Source organism: Drosophila yakuba, chromosome X, assembly GCF_016746365.2.
Source record: "Drosophila yakuba strain Tai18E2 chromosome X, Prin_Dyak_Tai18E2_2.1, whole genome shotgun sequence".
Taxonomy (NCBI): domain Eukaryota; kingdom Metazoa; phylum Arthropoda; class Insecta; order Diptera; family Drosophilidae; genus Drosophila; species Drosophila yakuba.
Genome location: NC_052526.2, coordinates 20920851 through 20943254, shown reverse-complemented (window position 1 = coordinate 20943254; position 22404 = coordinate 20920851). Strand labels below are relative to the sequence as shown.

Sequence of the window (22404 nt, the reverse complement as noted above, 5' to 3'; positions counted from 1 at the left end):
AATAGACAATAGCTGAAATCTGACTGCTCAGCAATGCTCCGTGCTCTGCTCTCTCGCACTCATTGATGTTATTGCCGCCTAACAGTTCGTTTCATTTTGTTTGGCATCTCCGGCGGCGTAAGAAGTACTACTATTATTTTGCCATTATTTTCTAGTGTGTTTCTGTGTGTGTGTCGGCAACAGCTGTTCAGCCTCAAATAAAAAAATCACCGAAATTATTGATATAAAACAAAGCAAATAGAAGTGCGTTAAACTATAAACTTCTGGGCAACTCAATGACGCAGCAAGAGATAAAAACTAATAACAGCGCTATATTCGATCAACGCACATATGTATATATTGTTTATGTATCGCGGTGTTTGTGCGGAATAATCATTAGGTGACCGCACAGTGGGCGAAATCAGAGTTATTGCAGGAGATTCGCCGGTTCGCGGTTGTTGCTGTTGTCGTCGTCCGTGAAAAGTTGTTTTCCAAATATGTTGGCCAAAACGCACGCACACACTTGCACGGTTCTATGAGAGGTGCCAAAGTTGTCTGTATAACGGTGCATACACACATTTTTCCCGGGCGTAAAGTGTTGCATGCGCATCCTCAAGTGATGCAGTCACATCTACAGTTAGAGCGTGCCGCCGTTGAACTTTGACCGTTAATTCCCAGGCCTGCTAAATGCGATCGCAGGGGTTTGAATTTCATGACACCCTTAACGGGGAAACCCATGCATATGACGTTTTATGCTTATCCTTTCATAACTTTTAATAATATATATATTTATACATTTTAAATACAGAACCCGAGCGGTTATTAATCGATTTTAGCTATATGTGCAAATAATAATGATTAATGCTCATTTTCCTGGGATATTAATCAAAGTGGTTCAAGATTGTGAACTAAAGCTGTGCAGCCCTGTTATCGTAATAAATCCATCCATACTATATCTCAATTTCAGTGACAGTGCATATTTGAGTGCAAAAAGGGCAACGCGTTAGCATAAATAATTAATTGCAATTGCGGCAATTTGATTGGCAATCGATTATGCAGTAATGCTCAATGTCGATCTAATTTTTATCACTAAGTGGGCCCTCACTTAATCGCAATAACAACAAACAGTGCAAAACAAACAGAGTTGCAATTTCAATTATTGCCATCAAAACGTGCAAAGGGGTAAGTGCAAGAATAATTGAAAATTATCTAATTTTCCATGGCTGGTTCCATTTTATTAAAAAGTGACTCACGATCATTGGGGGATGAATGAAAAGTCAACATTTCTGACTGCGAAACTGCATGAGTACAATACCCATATACCGTATACTCTTCATTTAAAGTCAAAAACAAGATTATTCCCTATTCTTATCTTAGTTTAGAGATCATGATCTTACAATGAGATTGCTAGTATGACTAATTGGCCAACTTTACATAGGTTTGTTGTACGATAAGTAAGCTTTATAAGTTTCTAAACTTTCTAGTATCGGTCAACAGGCTACTCTAACAGATTGCTTTCCAGGCCCTTGGGAAGTGAATGGGTACCGTGCTGTGGGCTTATTGGGGGCATGATAATGTCACTATTATCACCGCAATCCACTCTCCACGAGAAATGCCAAATGAGCCGATAGATTGGCCCAATCAGTTGGCGATAGTACAATGCTCCTGTGCGTCACATGCTTAAATGTCAGGCGCCATTAACTACACTCGGTGATTCATCGCTTCATATTAATCAGATGGTGGGAAAGGTCCTCGTGATGGATGGAGCTCTTATTGCTTTCGGTACATTCTGCGAAACAATCCATATCAACATTCCGCATCGTATTGCTTATGGGGGCCCTCGAGTCCCAATATGTACTTGGTTTTATGGTTCAAGATCGCCCTGGATGTCGGAATGTGGTTAAGGGGGGGCAAAAAAACAATCCTTCGAGCCGGATTTGAACCAGCGACCTATGGATCTCTGCTTTGTATTCTGAATGCAATATGCAACCGTCTACAGTCCACCGCTCTACCAACTGAGCTATCGAAGGTTGTGTCAAAATCTCTATCTCCGCCGACATTGCTTATTATAAAATTTCTATATAATATATGCCAGCTACATATGTAGGTATATGCATCTCATAGCTTACCTTTCACTTTTACTAGTTCGTCTGGCTTCGCTTTTCGTAGCTCTTGTTTAGCTGCTCGGCCGCAGCGCCCATCGCCCCTTCGATAGCTCAGTTGGTAGAGCGGTGGACTGTAGATGGTAAATCACAACAGCAGGGATCCATAGGTCGCTGGTTCAAATCCGGCTCGAAGGATATTTTTTTTCCACATTCATTTTATTTTTTGCAATAAGAGTAAATAGAAATTAGGAGTAATATTAATTAATATTAATATTAGTTTCGTTGTATTTGATCATAAAATATTCGAATATTTTATTATAAACGTCTTGCTAATGTGAATCACTAGCTGAGTAACGGGTATCTAATAGTCGAGGAACTCGATTTAACGCTTTAACACAGCTTTGTATCATATTCCTTATCCATTCCCAGGTCGTGAGAACCTTAAGTTTGGCTGTACCTGGCCATTACGTAGAGTTTAATCCAAACCTTTATGACCAAAACGTGCATGAACTCTCGAGCCAACAATAAATTTAAGCAGCGATATAATTCGTCGATGTCATAGTTACCTTTCAAATTGATTTGCGATAAGAACTACATATGTGAAGAGCAGGTGCCCGTGCAAATTTCTACGTATATAATCAAAGATTTTAGAAGCACGGTTTTTCTGCCTAATCGCAATAGTCCAGAGTTAACTTCTTGACTATCTTCACATGACCACTCAAAATTCGCATAATCCACACAAGCAATTAACCGAAACTAACTTGAGTCATTCAACGACACTAGTGGCTTGTGTAAATCACAAAAAACGATCATATTCGATAAGTGGCTCAAAGATAATGAGGACGGCCACGCGTCCCGTATGACTCAACCAAGGTGTTGCATTTGTTTAACTGGAATTATAAGTTCTAAGGGTTTTGGGATTAGTCATAACTGTTCACCGTTTTTATCGTGTAATTAAATGAACTTTTTAATTAGTCTATATAAAAAGAAGTGACATCGATTAGCGGTTAATCCATTATTAGATTCACTCCCGATATTGAAACTTTATGGGATCGCAGTCATCTCTGCCCCCAAACAACAAAATCGAACGCGGACATATGTCTGCTTGTACCGAAAGTCAGTTTTGGGCTTATCATTTTTCAGTCCGGCCAAAACAATAAATGCGGTTTGTTTTATTGGCCTCTATTGAACACGGCTAGATTGCGTTCAATTGATAAAAAAAGGAAGATTGGCTCGCTTTGCGATTCAGTTCGAAAAAGTCCGCTCGCCGATACGGTCGTGTATCCGCTGGAGTCCGCGAGTTCCCGATTTACCAATTTACCAATTGGACGAGTTCCTGAGTTCTCGAGTTCCGCAGTTCTCAAGCTTAAATTCCCGCCCACCCATTCAGACCGATTGTTTTTTTTATTTGTTTTTGTGCCGCGGCTGTGTGACACTCTTTGTTTGGCTAAGCTTCGGGTAAGTGCCGGTGCTTGGCAGGTGCAAATGCCACACCCATCGCCAACTGCCCAATCCGCCCTCGGATTATCATATCGCTAGTACACCTGTCGCTGCCGCTTGCTGGATTTATGCCGCTATATCTCTGTTTATTCCTGTTCCACACGGTTTTGTGCGTTAGTGCCTCTTCTGCCGGATAAGCGGGTGGTTCGCAACAGCCATTAGTAGCCAAAGTATCTTGGCATTTCCAAACAATCAAACGCCAATCGATTGTGCAGTAAGGCAAGCATTCAGCTAAATAATTCGAAATCGATACATATTGATAACTTAATAAAAGAATTAGGGTAGTCAAATTGGACTGTAAAGCCCTTGGGGTTTGTAAACTTTACAACTAAAACCTACAGCTTTCAACAGTGTAAGTTGAAACTGTTATTGATTGACAATCCACTTTTAATTTCAATAAAAACTATGAGTGTTTGTTAGCTTCGGCGAGCCAAATGTAGCAAGAAGTGAACAAAGTAGTAAAAACACAACAAATTTTTACTACTACTCTTTTTTTTTTAGAAAATATTATTATAAAATTAAGCTTTTGAATTGATAGTTTTGACACCATACACTAGTAATTTAAAAAAAAAATGTTTTTCCACATAATTTCAACAAGAATAACAAAAATAGTAATTACTCAGATGCAACAGTACGTATACGTGATAAACGTTCAATCCAATTCATAGACGGCAAACTGCTTTCTTAAAATGAGATAAAAGCGAAATAAAGGAATATAATTTATCCAATCGCTTTTGTAGTGCCCGCTATCTTAACTAATATATATCTGTACGACTATAAAAACTTTGAATACTCTATCAACAATGCCTTTCATATATAATATTTGGGTATTCAAATGCAGAGTATAAATTGATTTCATGTAGAAGTTTGCAACCATATAAAGTATAATATATATATGACCAGTATCAGCAACCGAGTCGATATAGCCAGGTCCGTCTGTCTTTTTGACCGTTTCTATGCCATATAATCTCTCTATCTGCGTGAAACGTTCCAAAAATATTTGTTTATGGCAGCTAGTATATAACTCGGAACTGTTTGGATCGGACCACCCTATCATATAGTTGAATAGCTATAGGAATAATCGAAAATAAGTTAAACGCGTTCGGTGTTTTAGATCATAAAGAGGTATACACCAGGTTTTTAACAAAATATAATTTCGGTTTTAATTTGGTCCAAATCGGACGACTAGACCACCAAAAAATCATAGTTTCCCTGTTTTTGAATCTAAAGTGTTCTTGTTAAGGGTACGTAACTTTCGACTTGACGAAGCTGTCATTCTACTTATATTGTTGATTTGTGTGTTATCATATAAAAATTCCCATGTGAGTTTGTTTTATGACTCATTTTAGGGGACATTTTCTTTTCTTCGAATAAAATAATTAAATAATTTATTTCTAACTCAAAAAGTCAACCAAAAATTTGAATCTAAACGTTGACCTATCTTTTTACAGAATTAATTAACTAAAAACATTTTCCACGATGCTATTTAGAGACATATCGTGAATCATTCATATTTCCGTCAATAATAGAGGAACTTCCTCGGAAGCTTTCGACTAATCTTATTGTGTGTACTTTCAACTTTAATTTTATGCGAATCATCCTTAGATCAGCAAGTTTTTCCATTGACGCCCAGACACTTCATGTTTATCAGAACCAGTTGCCAGACATAGAATCCATTTTAATTTTAGTTCCAGTTGGTAGCTGCCAGCTGCCAATGAATCCGATTGTAACAGAGTAATTGTTTCTAACCGAGTTATACATATGTATGTACATATGTACTCTGGGAATTTAAACAAAGCAAACTTTTGGGAATAACGATCTTTAATTTTAGACACATAAGGTATCAGGCCATAGAAAGATTAAAATGCCAGACATTTTGAGTGCATTTGATAATGCAAACTGAAATAGAGCAATAAATAGGTTCAATAAAGTGTGTATATTTATGGTAGGTAACTAAAGGGAACGAAGGTTGTTGGAGTAAAACAAGAGAGAATGTGATAGTCGAGTGCCGCGCCTTTTAGATACCCATTACTCAGTTCATATTAAGCATGGCCGGTAAAGGCTTTTGTGGTGGGTTGTACATAGTGGGCGTAAACAAGTTTTGACAAACAAACTTGAGCTTCGTGGCGTCTCTAGAATCTGCATGTTTATTCTCAACGTTTTAGCTAGTACAGTTCACGTGATCTCAACGATCATACGGACGGACAGACGGACGGACGGACGGACGGACGGACGGACTTGGCAAGGTCGACTAAGCTAGTGATCCTGAGCAAGAATATAAATACTTTATAGGATCCCTCTACCAGTACATACCTTTAAACGAATCTAGTATACTTTTTGATGTTCGAGTATCGAGTGTAGTTGTATAACTAATTACCCGTGTATATCGTTTACCCAGTATTGGTGGTTTTAGGTACATGTTATGAGTACACTTAAATTATAATAGGTCCATAAAAACACTACTAACTATGGAATTTCTAGGAATGTCGATGTTCTAGTAGGGCAAACCGCGAAATATCAATGGTGTTAGAAGGGTTATGAATTATTTTTTTCGCTAAAAGTGTGTTTAAGCCTTGGACACAGCCATTTCAATCCAAAATCAGCGGCGAAGATTAGATAGCTATACCAGACATAGGACGCATAGATCGAAAGAGCACTTGACAATGAAGCATTTATTGTTGTTTACTAGTATAATGATTCCCACTCTAGAACGGGGTTAGCTTGAGTGGCGTTTAGTTCCGTAAACATATAAATATAATTACTGTATGTTTGTTTAGATAACAATTATTTGATTTACCATGCGATCATCCTTTCATATTAATTTCGGTTTTTATTTTACTCTAACATACAAGTGTTATAAATAATTAAAAGTCTAAATTGAGGTCGACAATAATCAATAAACAAATCAATTTTGTATGTTTGAAAATTGAAAATATAGTATAATTACATATATTAAAAGCATTGACAATTTCCCGTAAGAAAAATAGCAAAATGAATTTCTTAGGTATTTCTCTGTTATTTTGGTTGATATTGATAAACAAGGACAACAACTTAAAAGTTTTGTCTACCAAAAATATGTATTTTATTATTTTTCTTTTTTTTACAGATCCATATTTTAACCAATTTTAATGTCAAGGTAATCTTTGAAAAACCAAAAGCCAATCGAACAAATTTGCAAAATGGCAAAAGTCACAAACTGGGATAAGTTTGTGCTGCTTTTGTGGAAGAACTGGACCCTCCAATGGAACCACAAGTGGCAGATGGTTATCGAGCTGGTGCTGCCGGCTATATTCTCCCTGCTCCTCGTTTTGGTCCGCACCTTGGTGGATACGGAGCAAAAAGGAGTCAAGTATTATGATCCTCAGAATTTAACAGATCTCAGTTTGCTGCAGTGAGTTTTTACCAAGATATCTGGATATCTGTGCTTCTTGTCCTGGCATTCCACTTGTTTTATTTCATTGTATACATTATCAGAAATTTATTTCTCGCATAAATTAAATTGGCTTATACTTCGCTTTTTAAGTAAATGAAATTAACTTTTTATTTTCGTTGAGTAATTGCTTTATTTGCTTCATTCTTAATTTACAGAATTTTTAAACGAATTTGATTAAGTTGCACAAATGCTAATTTATGCTTTTATATCAGATCTACCAAAGACATTATAATAATTAAACTAATGTCTTTGGTTTTACTATAAGCCTTAAATTTACTAGAGCTTTACAATTTGCGATTGCCCAAGTTACAAGTTTTACCTGTCTAAGTTTATTAAGTTACATTTCATTATTATTGTTATTATTTTTATATAATTTCACGTTGCTAGTCTGCTGTTCAGATTCTGTTTTGCGCATACGATTTTATTATAACGCATACAAAATAGATATTATTTTCCTATCTTGATTTCCTATCTTGATTGGCTTTATTTGCGAATTTATACTTTTGCTTACGATTGTTCAGTGCAAACACCCCTTTAGATTTTCCTACATCCAATATACATATGTAAATGTTTTTTGTCTTGTTCTGGCCACAAAACCTGAAGACATTCGTTGCATAGGTCGTCCTACCTTGGCAAGCTCATAGCGCTGATTGCACCCAATCGACGGAGGTAAACAAATCAAACAAGAGAGAACGCTATAGTCGAGTTCCCCGACTATCTGATACCCGTTACTCAGCTAGTGGAAGGGAGAAGGAGAGTCTTAAACACAGTTTTTGGCGGTTTGTAGGCGTTATAGTGGGCGTGGCAGAAAGTTTTTTGGCAAATTGATAGAAATTTACAAGACTAATACAAAAATGAAAAAATATCAAAACATTTTTCAAAAGTGTGGGAGTAGCAGCTTTGGGCGGTTTGTGGGCGTTAGAGTGGGCGTGGCAAAAAGTTTTTTGGCAAATCGATAGAAATTTACAAGACCAATACAAAAATGAAAAAATTTCAAAACATTTTTCAAAAGTGTGGGCGTAGCAGCTTTGGGCGGTTTGTGGGCGTTAGAGTGGGCGTGGCAAAAAGTTTTTTTGCAAATCGATAGAAATTTACAAGACCAATACAAAAATGAAAAAATATCAAAACATTTTTCAAAAATGTGGGCGTGGCAGTTTTGGGCGGTTTGTGGGCGTTAGAGTGGGCGTGGCAACATGAATCGACAAACTTGCGCTGCGTCTATGTCCCTGGAGTCTGTATACTTAATCTCAACTTTCTAGCTTTTGTAGTTCCTGAGATCTCGACGTTCATACGGACAGACGGACAGACGGACAGACGGACAGACGGACAGACGGACGGACAGACGGACATGGCCAGATCGACTCGGCTACTGATCCTGATCAAGAATATATATACTTTATATGGTCGGATACGCTTCCTTCTGCCTGTTACATACTTTTCAACGAATCTAGTATACCCTTTTACTCTACGAGTAACGGGTATAAAAACAACACAGAACACAAATCTATCAACAAATTTAACCAACTTAACCAACCACCCTTACAAAAGCTAATAACAAAATGCAACATCTAAGAATGCTTCACTTGCACGTCTTAAACAAAAATAACCTAATTCACAAAACATATTTACAAGTGTAAATAATACAAAAAAGTATTAATGTCAAGGGAGCCTTTACTATAATGGTGTATTAAATCGAAATAATGTTGTTTTGCAGTTATGTAATATTTCAAAAAGTGGTTAACACTACAACAAGAAGGAGTATAAGTAAACGGTGTAGTAATCTGCCCATTACAATATTTGGAACATAGAGCTTCTAATAATTTCGAAACAAGCGACAAACTTTTGAACTTAGTGAGACTATATTCTTAAAGTTCCTAGTAACTTTCTAAAATAATATTTTCAAGCACTGCTTGCAGATATGTTTTATGTATTTTCAAGCGACACTGTCGAAACGATTAGGAATCGATGTAATTATAATAATATAGTAAAATCCTGCAATAATAGTCCTGCACTTCCATCTTTACAGTAATTCATTTAAATACTAACCATATATGTTTAATACGTTATCAAAACTTATATTAATGTAGTTTGATTTGCACTGTTTAGGGCGAATGGCGGCTTTTCAAAGTTTGAGTTCACCCTGTGCTACTCGCCCGTAAATCCCGTGCTGAAGAAACTGGTGGAAGAGGCGTGGCAGAGCCTCGGTAAGACCAAAATCTGCGAATCGGAAAATGCAGCCCAACTGGAGTTGGATACGGTCAGCAAGAACGCCTTTGCCGGCGTCCAGTTCGACGATGCCTGGGCGAGTCTAACGGAGAATGACCCCCTACCCGATGACTTTCATTTCGCACTGAGATTTCCAGCGGAGCTGCGAACGGCGACGATGGCCATTGCGAATACCTGGCTAACGATGCGACTGTTTCCCACAATCGATCTGACTGGACCGCGAAACGAAGGAGACCAAGACGGTGGCATTCCGCCCGGTTATTTGCGAGAGGGTTTCCTGCCCCTGCAGCACAGCCTTTCAATGGCTTATCTAAGGCAAAAGTCCGGGGAACAGGATCTGCCGAATGTGGTGATGCAACGCTATCCGTTTCCCGCCTACATCTTTGATCCTCTCCTGGAGGGCATGTCCTCGATAATGTCGCTGATCATACTGCTGAGCTTTATTTACCCATGCACGTACATCACCAAGGTAAGTGACAATGCCGGGATTGTGGTTATTGAAAATACCTTCTCCACTCACGGCATTATATTCACTTGCAGTACATCACCGCCGAGAAGGAGAAACAGCTCAAGGAGGTGATGAAGATCATGGGGCTGAGCAACTGGCTCCATTGGACCGCTTGGTTTGTCAAGTCCTTCATCATGCTGACCATATCGGCCATTCTGATTGCCATTCTGGTTAAAATCAATTGGACTGAGGATGTAGCCGTACTGACGCATGCTAATTTTACGGCGTTGCTATTCTTTCTGATTATATACATTATATCGAGCATCTGCTTCTGCTTCATGATGGCCACATTCTTCTCAAGAGCGAGCACTGCGGCCGCCGTTACGGGCCTAATTTGGTTCATCGCCTACATTCCGTATTCTTTTACCATAAATAGCTATGACGACCTAAGTCTTTCTGCCAAGCTGGGCTGGAGCTTGATCTCAAACACGGCCATGGGCTTTGGCATCAAACTGATCCTGGGCTTCGAGGGAACGGGCGAGGGTCTGCAGTGGAGCAACTTCTTCACGCCGGTTTCCGTGGACGACACGTTGACTTTGGGAGCCGTGATGGTCATGATGCTGTTATCGAGCGTAATTTACATGATTATCTGCCTGTACGTTGAGCAAGTGATGCCGGGTAGTTTTGGAGTGCCTCGACCCTGGAACTTCCCGTTCACACGGGAGTTTTGGTGCGGCGAACGGGAGTACACGGGCGTGGAAGACATACCAAATGGGCATGTGGAGCGGCGCGATCCCAAGGCCTTCGAAACGGAACCCGAGGGCAAGCATATCGGCCTGCAGGTGCGAAACCTCAAAAAGCGCTTTGGTGATAAAACGGTCGTAAAAGGCATTTCGATGAATATGTTTGAGGATGAGATAACGGTTCTGCTTGGCCACAATGGAGCTGGCAAAACTACGACCATATCGATGCTAACGGGCATGTTTCCGCCAACGGGCGGAACAGCCATTATAAACGGCAGTGACATCCGCACCAATATCGAAGGAGCCCGCATGTCCCTGGGCATCTGTCCACAGCACAACGTCCTTTTCGATGAGATGAGTGTGTCGAATCACATTCGATTTTTCAGTCGGATGAAGGGACTGCGCGGTAAGGCCGTGGAGCAGGAGGTGGCAAAGTATCTGAAGATGATCGAGCTGGAGGACAAGGCGAATGTGGCCTCATCTAAACTTTCTGGAGGCATGAAACGCAAACTGTCCGTTTGCTGCGCCCTCTGCGGTGACACAAAGGTGGTGCTGTGCGACGAGCCGAGCTCAGGAATGGATCCGTCGGCCAGGCGGCAGTTGTGGGATTTGCTGCAGCAGGAGAAGGTGGGGCGTACCCTGCTGCTAACTACTCATTTTATGGACGAGGCTGATGTGCTGGGCGATCGGATTGCCATCATGTGCGACGGCGAGTTAAAGTGCCAAGGAACCTCATTTTTCCTGAAGAAGCAATATGGATCGGGCTACCGATTGGTAAGTAGAAATCGTAATTTGTTTAAGTTACATGTACTTATCAAACTTGACAATCCTTCAAGATCTGTGTGAAACGAGATGACTGCGAGACGAATGAGGTGACTGCTCTTCTGAACAAGTACATTCCGGGCTTGAAGCCGGAGTGCGATATTGGCGCGGAACTGTCCTATCAACTGCCGGATAGTGCCTCTACCAAATTTGAGGAAATGTTTGGACAACTGGAGGAACAATCAGACGAACTGCATCTAAATGGCTACGGCGTGGGCATCACATCGATGGAGGAGGTGTTCATGAAGGTTGGCGCAGAAAAGGACAATACCGGCAACATTAAGGACCAACATGAGATTATGAACGGAGGCAGCGGATTCCGTGGCGAGGATGACAACGAATCTGTTCAGTGTAAGCAGTGTTTGAACTCGATCTAGGATCTTGGACTCTTGATAAGCTCAATTAACTGTTTGCAGCGGACGGCATCTTCTCGGAGAATCGACGACTGCTCCAGGGATTGCAGCTGCTATCGAACCAATGGAAGGCTATGCTGCTGAAAAAGTTGCTCTATACGTGGCGCAACAAGCTGCTACTGCTCATCCAAAACATTATGCCCGTCTTTTTCGTGGTTGTCACCATTTTGATCATTAGAACGCAAGGAACTTTCCAGGAACTAAAGCCCATTACGATTTCGTTGACTCAATATCCCCTGGCTGTAACTGTTTTAGATCGGTCTAATGCAAACGGAACGAGCAGCTCTGAAATAGCTAACAAATACGAGAATTTGGCTCGATCCTATGGAAGTAATTATGGTCTGGAACTAACGGGCAACATGGGCTTTGAGGTAGGTTATCTTTAACTCTTGTCTTTGCTCTTTCTTAAGCATTAATATCTTCATTTTAGGATTACATCCTGGAACTTGGCAAAACGATCCAGGTGCGCATCAACTCGCGCTATTTGGTGGCCGCCACTATAACCGAGTCCAACATCACTGCCTGGCTAAACAACCAAGCGCTGCACACTGCTCCCTTGACTGTGAACATGGTCCACAATGCCATTGCCGATAAGCTTCTTGGTTCATCGGTGAAGATCCAGGTGACAAATGCACCACTGCCTTACACTACCAGCACGTTGCTCTCTCAGCTGAGCACGGGCAATAATCTGGGCACCCAGCTGGCCTCCAATCTGTGCTTCTGCATGTGCTTCGTGAGCTCCATATATATTCTGTTTCTGATCAAGGAGCGAGAGTCTAGAGCCAAGTTGCTGCAGTTTGTGGGCGGCGTGAAAGTTTGGACCTTCTGGCTGTCGCAATTTATCTGCGATTTCGCATCCTACATTGTGACGGCTCTGATCGTGGTGATTACGATTGTCTGTTTCCAAGAGTCCGGACTATCTAGTTTCGGAGAACTGGGAAGATACTATTTACTGTTGCTGCTCTTTGGATTCGCCGTGTTGCCCTTCATCTACATTATGTCGCTGTTCTTTAGTGAACCGGCCACAGGTTTTGCCAGGGTATCCATTGTTAATATCTTTTGCGGCATGGCCCTTTTCATTGTGGTCGTGGTGATGTCCTCGGAATTATTCGATACAAAGGATACTGCGGACATATTGGGTTGGATCTTCCGAATCTTTCCACACTTTTCGCTTGCCATGAGTTTAAATAAGGTCTACACCAACACAGCCACAAGGAATGCCTGCGCCAAGGCGGGAGCTCTTCCACCCATTTTGCTCTGCGAGTTGGTGCCACAATGCTGCAGTGAGTATTTGACTTAACTTCTTAAGAGCAGTTACTTTAACCCTCCAATTCCAGACATTAAGCCTTACTTCGCTTGGGAGGAGCCTGGAGTTCTGCCCGAGACTGTGTACATGACCGTTACCGGCGTCGTCTTCTTCCTCATCATTATTGTGCTTGAGTTTAGATTGATCAACGAATTGATGTTTAAAATCCGGCAACTGCTATCGTAAGTTATTGCCACTCCGGAATTGTGTTCCGTCTAACGATGTTTATCTTTTTTCAGTAAACCTCCACCGCCACCAGCGGAAGGTCAATTGGATGACGATGTTGCTAAGGAACGGGAGCGAATTCTGCAGATGTCCTCTAATGAGCTGGCCGCCAAGAATTTGGTGCTGGACCGGGTCACCAAGTATTACGGCCAGTTTCTGGCCGTTAATCAGGTGTCGCTCTGCGTACAGGAGTAAGTTAAATATGCTAGTTTTAATTAACTGTTACCCATAAGTAAAAACAAGGAATTACTTAAATTGTATACAATTACATTTAGAGGCTTTGAAAGCAACAAATGGAACTGTATCCATCTATATTATTATATCTATTCATTTTTTAAACATTAAATTTATTTAATGCTAGTATTGCATTTGTATTAAGATTGATTTTTAACACAGATCTTTTTTCGCTTTTCCCCTCCACAGAGTCGAATGTTTTGGGCTGTTGGGCGTGAACGGAGCCGGCAAAACGACCACATTTAAGATGATGACCGGCGACGAGCGTATTAGCTCGGGAGCCGCTTACGTCCAAGGTCTGAGCCTGGAGTCGAACATGAACAGCATTTACAAGATGATCGGTTACTGTCCGCAGTTCGACGCACTTTTGGACGATCTGACCGGTCGCGAGGTGCTCCGCATTTTCTGCATGTTACGCGGTGTCCAGGAATCTCGCATCCGGCAGTTGTCCGAGGATCTAGCCAAGTCATTTGGCTTTATGAAGCACATCGATAAACAAACTCACGCCTATAGTGGCGGAAATAAGCGCAAGTTGAGTACGGCCATTGCTGTGATTGGAAGTCCGTCCGTTATTTACCTAGATGAACCTACAACTGGCATGGATCCGGCTGCCAGGCGCCAATTATGGAACATGGTGTGCCGAATCCGTGATTCGGGTAAATCCATTGTGCTTACATCCCACAGCATGGAGGAGTGTGAGGCACTCTGTACGCGACTGGCCATTATGGTGAACGGGGAATTCAAATGCATTGGCTCCACGCAGCATCTGAAAAATAAATTCTCCAAAGGCCTTATCCTTAAGATCAAGGTGCGCCGCAATCTGGAGGCGTTGCGTCAAGCGAGATTAAGTGGCGGCTTTGTGCGAAATCCGGATGAGCAGACCGTGCCCGCCCAAATGGCCCAGCAGGACATAGATGCCGTCAAGGAGTTCGTGGAGCACGAATATCCTAATTCTATTCTGCAGTGAGTTAAATTATTCATTAGGGGTTTTTCTTCATTGTTTTTGTATTTAATACATTTTTTTTAAAGAGAGGAGTACCAGGGCATTTTAACGTTCTACATTCCACTGACTGGGGTGAAATGGTCGCGCATCTTCGGCTTGATGGAGAGCAATCGCGACCAGCTGAATGTGGAGGACTACTCAGTCAGTCAAACAACGCTGGAGGAGATCTTTCTGGAATTCGCGAAATACCAGCGCGAGGATACGCGCGCCAATCAGTGAGCTAGCCCCCAAAAAGATCCGCCACCCAGTTGATAACACCACCTGGCTTTTAAACGGGCTTCTTGCTTTCTGGCTTCATCACCTACCTGTCGCATCGCATCGCATTGCCAGCACCTAATCAAACCGAGCACCGCCAGAACATTCTATTTCTCATGCACGACAGCACCCGGAGTAGTCCATCTATCATTTATGAATTCTGCCCAATGATTTTTTGTTTGTAGTTTTAGCCAACACCCTAACCTTAATGTAACAAGCTAACTCAGTTGCATGCGCATATTCCTTAAAGTGCTAACAATATTCTACTAACTAACGCCCGCCGTTAACCGCCGCCGATGCTAACCGTGTTATGTCTGTTCTTTCTTTTTCCTTCTGATATCTGTCCCTCCCATATCCAGTCGCCTCTCGGAATTGAGGAAGCTGTGCAAGTGCCTGCTAGCTAATGAGTTTTGAACCAACTACCTGAACGGGTCCGTTACGATCCGAACTTGACCTGATCTTACACTCACAGAAAATAATGTTGTATACCAAAACAACGCCAATGCCTGAACAGCTAACAAATAGTTTCTAAGTTCGACCTGACAATAGATAGCAGCGATTATGCCTTATTTCATTGTGATCATCTAGCGAAATTTACACTACACGACGAGAGATCTTTAATTTGTATGCATACAGATGTGTGTACATAGTATATGAATGCTTGATTTGCACGATAAGTTCCCAAGATCATTTAAGTTTTGATTTATTATTTTAAAAGTATTGGCCTGACTAGGCCCGAAACTATTCCCAGCGCCCAAAGGAAACTTGTTGCATATAGTAATATGTATATTTATTTCGATGTACTTAGACCGGCTAACCAAAGCGTGTAAATAAGTCAATTTAAATGTGGCACAAACTCTACGATACATATGAGAATTTACAAACTATGTTAAATGTAAACTGTATAAATGTAATATTATACTATTGAATTAAATTTTATCTAAATGTAAACTATAGTTATTGTATTAACTTTTTAAATCCGGCAGGGCAATTCGATGCATCTTACTAAATCGTTTAAAACTGACTTGAAACTGTGAAACCTATGGATTGTCCTGATGTTGATCATAGGTAAAGATCTGGAAGCCCACGAGCATGTTGCGTGTGATAAAGTAGTCCTCTATGTTCATTTCGAAGGCATCTTTTCGCAGTGTAAGAAATATGTCCGAGAAGGTGGTGGTGCCCAACGGCATTTGAAATACCATCGAGTCCTCCCTTTCGATTCTGGAATTGAAACAACATTTTTATGAGTTTCATCTATTCCCGCTGCGAAGAGCCAGAGGTTAAACTTACTTGAGCACGGCCTCGGGAAACTTGATCTCCATGAAGGCACTGAACTTCTTGCTCGGTGACATGGGAAAGTGGTTGATTAGGTTCCAGGTGGCCCGTGACATGCTGACATTGGGATTGACCTTCCTCTTGAATCGAACCTCCAGCTGATAGCCATTCTTGTAGTTCTCGTTCTCCGTGTCCATGGGCCGTATCATCCAGAGTTGGCCCTCTAAAAGAAGTGGCGTGCGCGGGGACAGTCGCTCGGCGTCCAGACCCGTGAGCATGGTGTACAAGAAACTGGAGCCCATCGCCTGCATGGTGGAGGTCATCATCAGGATGATTCGCTTGCCGGTAGGATCCAGTCCAGCGGGCACGCCGTCCACACAGATGAGATCCGGGGCTCCCAGCACGGCGTAGGCGAAGTATAGTCGCCGGATCTGACCCGTGGTGCACATGCGCACTGACCGATTCCAGCAAGGGGTTAGTCCCACCAGTCGGAGCAACGCCTCCGACAGTTCGCGGCCTATGCGGTGCCTGTGGCCCTGGAACAGGGCGTGAATGTACAGCAATTCGCGGGGTGTAAACTCCGCCGGAAGGCTGTCCTTCTGCGGACAGTAGCCCACCATCCGGTAGCAGCGGAGTGGGTGATTGTTCACCGAGCAGTCATGGATCCAGAGCTGTCCAGCGTTCATCTTCGTCTCATTGACCACCACCTTGAGCAGCGTAGTCTTGCCGGAGTTGTTCGCTCCAGTGATGCTCAGGCACTCCGATCTGCGTACAAATGATATTTAACGTTTATTTTATGGAGCAAAAGCCGTATATTTGCTTATGCCGGGTTACAGAACTATCAGATACCCGCTCTTTATCTATCTATCTATAGGTTTTGGCAATGTTCTGAAGCACAGTGTTAAATCGGACATACATATGTACGGATCAAAAATATATATACTTTTCAGCGAATCGTGTATACTTCTATGTAGGTGTTTAAATGGGAAATGCAATTCCTAAACTAATACTTGCTTGGCCACAGTGAAGTCCAGATCATTGAGCACTCGGTGTTGTCGATATTTCGAAACAATCCCAATACCGATAGCAGCGTATTTGCTGCGCTCCTCTTCATTCAAATTCCTAGCCTGTTCTTTTTCTGCCAGGGCCGCAGTGTCCTGAGATAAAAGGCCAGGGAACTCACTGTTTTCTTCATTGCTATTCGACGATTCCGTCTTATTGGAAGCCACACGACATTCGGCAAAACCCAAGATTGAATGATACTCGCAGACAAAAAAACAGGCCAGAAGGATGATATCAATTATTGTCAGTACAACCAGATCGTGATAAATGCCCGAGGTGGAAGTGCCGTAGTCCGTTTTTACTATAACATATCAGGGATATTAAGGACCAATTAACATTATTTTAGTATAGTGTGATAAGTGACATAAATAGTGTGTTTCCTGTATGGAATCGTACTCAACTGCAGCAATTGGGGGTGCTTTTGCACTTGAATACCTCTTCGGAGGTGAATTTTACGACGGGATCCGTGCAGATTAGTTTGAATTCGTAGACCATGAAAAGCTTGCATATTACTGTGGCAACCGTGTACATGGCCAAAAAGGTCGGCTCGAAGAGCATATTATCGCGATCAGTTTTATAGAACTGCGAGAAGCAGACGAGGCCAATACTGTTAATCCCGCACAGCCACAAAAACCCATAGCACGGATTCCGGCAGATGCTCGCCATCAAATACGCGAGCAGGATCACCCACAATCCTCCCAGCATCAACGTGATCGATATGTAACCTGTGAATGGCGATAGGCACAATCAGAATGCTGTGTGGTAAATATCTACCAAGTCCAGTGGTGATAACAAAATGACATGTTACCGTAAAGCTTAACGTCGTGGTTGGGATCCTCGTATATGGCCACCATGGCCACAACACACACGCAAAAGATCAGCAGAAAGAACAGATCATACAACACCGTAAACATCCAGTAGCTGCACACCCTGACTCCGGCCAAGAACTGTTGCTTCTTCAGCAGGCTTCCACGCTCGCTGATCAGGTAAATCGAGAATGCTGGCCATATAAAGGTCAGCACGAAGCAAATGCCGAAGGCCAAACAGCTACCAAAGGTATGACTGCTGGGCGGAAAGGTGTTGATGGTCGTCCGGAACGGCAGCGGCGTCAGAGTCACATCAATGGTGGCCTCCTCGTCGAACAAGTGCCTGCCGCATATGGTATGGAAAAAATGTTTATTATCTGTGATATCTTCAACCAATTATATATAACCCACCTGGCTACCGCATTATGAACAATATTCAGGGCGTAGGGCGCAGCGTGCAGTGGTATATTGTTGAACCAGGCGGTGACGATTTTCTGATCAAAGGTGGCTCCGAAGATGTAGCGGGAGTTGACATGGGAGGTGAACTCGTTTTGGGACAACAGGGCGTATGCGTTATGCCGGTTCCTTGTCAGCGTCGCCACATGAGCGTCATACCAATAGAGCAGCTCCGTATAATAGGCGTGCATGTCCTTGACATCCTCCTCCTCGGAGAAGAGCTCCACAAAGGCGTCCACCATGCGCAGCTGGCTGAGGTTAAAGGTCAGCGGTGCCAACTCATAGTTCTTGCCGTAGATGAAAATGCTGGAGAAGGTGCACACTGCCACCAGAGCCATGGCCAGAATTTCGAAAATCAAAACGATCCAGTGTCGGCAGGCCGCAATCCCGCGTTTGTAGATCACAGCCCTGGCATTTGTAATTTTTCGACAATGTATTAATTATATAGGGTATATAAGCTTCGGCTTGCCGAATGGCTCAGTATAAATGTTGATGGAGCTCTTGTTAAAATATACGTATATAACTTTTATAGAATATTGTTTTGCAAATACCTGCCATGCAAAAAAAACAGTTTCCAGCCAGTCCTTCGACCCTTTTCATTGGCCTCCGCCAGGGCGGAATAGTACTCCTCCAGCAGGATTTGCGCGTTTTCGTGCGATTGAAAGGCGCCACTCTGGTCATTGTCCTCGCATCCGAATCGCAAGAAGATTTCCTCCATCGACGTGTCCCGAATCCGAAAACTGACCACACCCAGTTCCTGCATATTCTCCTCCAAATCATCGATCAGCATAGGGAACTGATCCTCGTACTTATTCTCCAGCACGAAGGTGACTTTGTACCCAATATCCCTCTCGATACTCATGTTGGGCATATAGCTGTTCATCATGCCGAACAGTTCGTCCATTTTGTAGTTCTTGCCCTTGACGCAGGTCTGGAATTGTAAGGTAATCAATGTCGAGTTGTAGAATGCTGCAGGAATAGGAGAATAGGAGAACTCAAATCCTCACCAATCGATAGCCATGTCCGTACATATTCTTTAAAAACGGTTTCGTTCCGGTACACTTGAGCTCCCCATTGGACATAATGGCCATTCGATCGGCAATATTTTCGGCCAGAGCCGGCGAGTTGGACACCAGGATAATGGTGCGCTTGGACTTTTCCTCGTTAATCAGGTTCCAGACCAGCGACTGCGTGCGCTTGTCCAGATCGGAGTGAACGTCGTCTATAAGGATTATGGGACTATTGCCGACGAAGGCACAGCAAATGCTAACTAGGCACAAATCACGATCGGTGAGATTGCGGATGCGCTTGGTCTTCAGGTCTCCGATTTGCAGGACGTTAAGAAAGTAGTTGGACTGTCCATCGATCTCGATGTTATTGTGCAGTCCCTTAACTCGGCAAATGAAACGCAAATAATCAATGACAGTGAAGCCGGTCAGTAGCATGTCCAGGCCAAATGCGATGCCCAGCTCCATGGAGGCCGCCTTCCTTTCGGTCTGTATATTGTGGCTGGATATCATCACAGTGCCTCGACTGGGCTCCACCAAGCCGGCTAGAATTTTGAGCAGTGTACTCTTGCCACAGCCATTGTGGCCCATCAGAACGGTGACCTCGTTCTCGTACACATTCCACGAGAACAGATTCAATGCCGGACGATCGTTTGCCGCAAACCGCTTGCACAGCTTCTTGATCTTCAGCTTGAAGCGGCGATGGGAGGGTTCCACCTCATAGATCTTCGTGGAGTTAACGCCAATGGCCTGACCCTGATGAGTGAAACTGTCCCCGCGTTCGTGGTATGGATCTTCATGTACACCGGCATCCGGGTTGGGTTTCTTCATCTTCTTGCCGGAACGGTCGCCACCTCGCCACATGTCCACGTAGAGGCCAATCCCGCAGTAAACCAACGAGTTGAGCATGAAGATCCAGGTGCTCGAGGTCACCGTTATGGGACCGCCGTCATAGTTGAGGGCGTACCCAGAGTCCTCCCACGTAATATGGACGATCGACTCCCGTTCGATGAGAAATTCGAACACCAGAGTTGCCACCACATTCGGCAGCACATACGACACGTAGCGCAGGGCGTGTATATTCCCCTCCAAGCTGTTCGACAGAATGAAGGTGGGCACGTAGGACATTATCCACAAGATTGTCAACACCCGAACGGCGTTGAGGGCGTTCCGGAAAAACGCTGCCACCATTAGCGAAAAGGCAACTGCGGCGCAGTTGTAGCAGAACAGCACTAGGAGCAGTACGTACCAGGGTGTTTGGGTCAGCACCCCGTGGTCCTGGTCCCATCTTATCTGAAGGGTGTAGAAGTTAGAATAATACGAACTAAAATAATATCTGCTTTCGAACCTCTTTGCAAATGTAAGTCGAGTTGCATGAGGGCTAATGACAAAAAAGTCAGAACTAGGGATAAATCATTTGCAAGATGATTGTGTATTTTACTGGTCAAAGGGAGAATTTCTAACCGCATTGAACTTCACTACCCGTCTAGCTATGGTTCTCGACTATCAGCTACCCGTTGCTGCTACATTTATTATTAGCAAATCTCTGACGTTCTTTACTGTATCGTCTAAAAATCTTAGTTTATTAATTTACCCTATAGTAATGGATTTATTCGGGCATTGTATGTTTCCTACCTTCAAAAGTGCTGCAATGATTAGCGAACTTAGCATCTCGTATATCAAACCCTTGAGGTACCACGACACGAAGTGAATGAGATTGCCAATGTTCATGTTGATCAGAAACTGGCGAACTTGGGACTGCTTCTCAGATACCACCTGCTGAAAGATAAAACAAGAAGCTTAAAAGAGCTTTAAGCCACGGAATTGAGGTCTTCGGCTTACCCAGACGAATAGCTGGGCGGGAAAGAGGAACCCAATTATGATTATGAAGGACATGCCGTAGTCGAGATTACCCATCAGCGGATCCTGTTTGCGGCCTGTGACGGGAAAGCGTCTAATCTGAATGGTCGGCAAGGACTTGTGACTGGTCAGGACCAGGAAGGATTCGCTGACGGCCTTCTGGAGCCGAATGAAGCCCTCGCGAACATATCCAACGAATCCGCCCTCATACGGCTGGTTGAGTCGGATCAGCACAAAGGTGTGCGGATCTTCATTGTACAGAGTCATCCAATTGGCCATCCGAAAGTCGCCGTCCAGCTGCCTTAGTTCGCTGGGCAGGAGGATCGTGTAGTTGAGCATCGGCTGAATGTTTGAGTAGGTCTCCAAGGTGTCCTCCTCAAAGACTTGGTCCTCTATGAAGGGAGTCCCATCGAAACAGAGGCCCGCGAACAGGCTGTTCTCGATCACCGACTCTCGCATCTTTTCGCAATCCTCGAAGCCCACCATGGTCATCGGCTCGACTTGTTTCTGGACCCTGCGCATCATGGCCTGGAATATGCCGTAGCGTTTCGGTGCCCAGCCAATCACCAGATGGGGCGTGAACGGGTTCCCCTTCACGTTGTGTTGATCGGCCACCTGTCGCGCCTTTTGCAACCTATCGACCATCTGCATCCAGCTGCGGTCGAGGTCGATCGGATCGTACACCCTATCGGATCGGGAGTCCACCGGTATGAAGAACCGCATCAGCACCGCCACGAGTGTGAACAATGGCGGCAGCAGTACTATGACCAGCAGTTCCAACGGATTGGCCAGCTGCAACTTGTGGTTCTTCCAGTTCATCAGTAAAAACTTGCGGATGTAGCCGCGCACCGTCATCGTTCCAGGGTTTTCAGATGGGCTCGGGTTCCATAAATTTTACGTTTGCCTTTAGTGCCAGCAGGCTACTGCGATTAAGTGTGAACCTTGTTGAAAATAAGAAAATTAAACAATAATAGCAGCCAAAGATATTATTCTTGACCATTTACTGCGCCTTTAAATGATTAGCACACGCAGATCAGACACGCAGCTGTGTGATATAATATTTATCCTTCTTATTATTGTTGCTATTTTTCAACACCTTTGATAGCCCTTCCCTTCTCCATTGAAGTCCCTTTACAGACAATTTTCATATCCGCTCTTTTTCGCTGCTTTCGATGGTCATCTTTGCTGCATGGCCTCTTTTTTATACATACATATATACAAATGCATACCATGCATATAGTATAGG

General features: G+C 43.2%; 2 protein-coding genes and 2 non-coding genes across 9 annotated transcripts; 2 read left to right on the top strand and 2 right to left on the bottom strand.

The window, feature by feature from the left end:
* The first annotated feature begins 30 nt into the window (after positions 1 to 30).
* Positions 31 to 15648, top strand: LOC6526162 (phospholipid-transporting ATPase ABCA3). 6 transcript variants are annotated; one of them, XM_039375928.2, is made up of 14 exons: positions 31 to 124; positions 947 to 1161; positions 6691 to 6975; positions 7621 to 7686; positions 9124 to 9712; positions 9784 to 11208; positions 11271 to 11607; positions 11673 to 12040; positions 12100 to 12952; positions 13007 to 13157; positions 13215 to 13391; positions 13624 to 14397; positions 14464 to 14652; positions 15052 to 15648. In XM_039375928.2, exons 3-14 carry the CDS (start codon positions 6764 to 6766, stop codon positions 15104 to 15106), a joined length of 5196 nt encoding a protein of 1731 aa, XP_039231862.1. In that variant the 5' UTR covers positions 31 to 124; positions 947 to 1161; positions 6691 to 6763; the 3' UTR covers positions 15107 to 15648. The 6 variants fall into 6 exon arrangements, with proteins under 6 accessions (XP_039231862.1, XP_039231832.1, XP_015046656.1 ...); XM_039375898.2 differs by having other exon boundaries at positions 97 to 243; XM_015191170.3 differs by lacking the exon at positions 31 to 124 and having other exon boundaries at positions 282 to 1161.
* Trnay-gua lies at positions 1902 to 2009 on the bottom strand. The gene is made up of 2 exons: positions 1973 to 2009; positions 1902 to 1937 (listed from the first exon to the last, which is right to left on the bottom strand). It is a non-coding gene; the product is annotated as a tRNA-Tyr (tRNA).
* Trnay-gua lies at positions 2185 to 2279 on the top strand. The gene is made up of 2 exons: positions 2185 to 2221; positions 2244 to 2279. It is a non-coding gene; the product is annotated as a tRNA-Tyr (tRNA).
* Positions 15466 to 22106, bottom strand: LOC6526161 (phospholipid-transporting ATPase ABCA3). The gene is made up of 10 exons (XM_002101937.4): positions 21141 to 22106; positions 20934 to 21077; positions 19299 to 20591; positions 18843 to 19222; positions 18247 to 18699; positions 17838 to 18178; positions 17431 to 17754; positions 16982 to 17330; positions 15983 to 16732; positions 15466 to 15913 (listed from the first exon to the last, which is right to left on the bottom strand). Exons 1-10 carry the CDS (start codon positions 22011 to 22013, stop codon positions 15733 to 15735), a joined length of 5088 nt encoding a protein of 1695 aa, XP_002101973.2. The 5' UTR covers positions 22014 to 22106; the 3' UTR covers positions 15466 to 15732.
* Between the last annotated feature and the right edge of the window lie 298 nt (positions 22107 to 22404).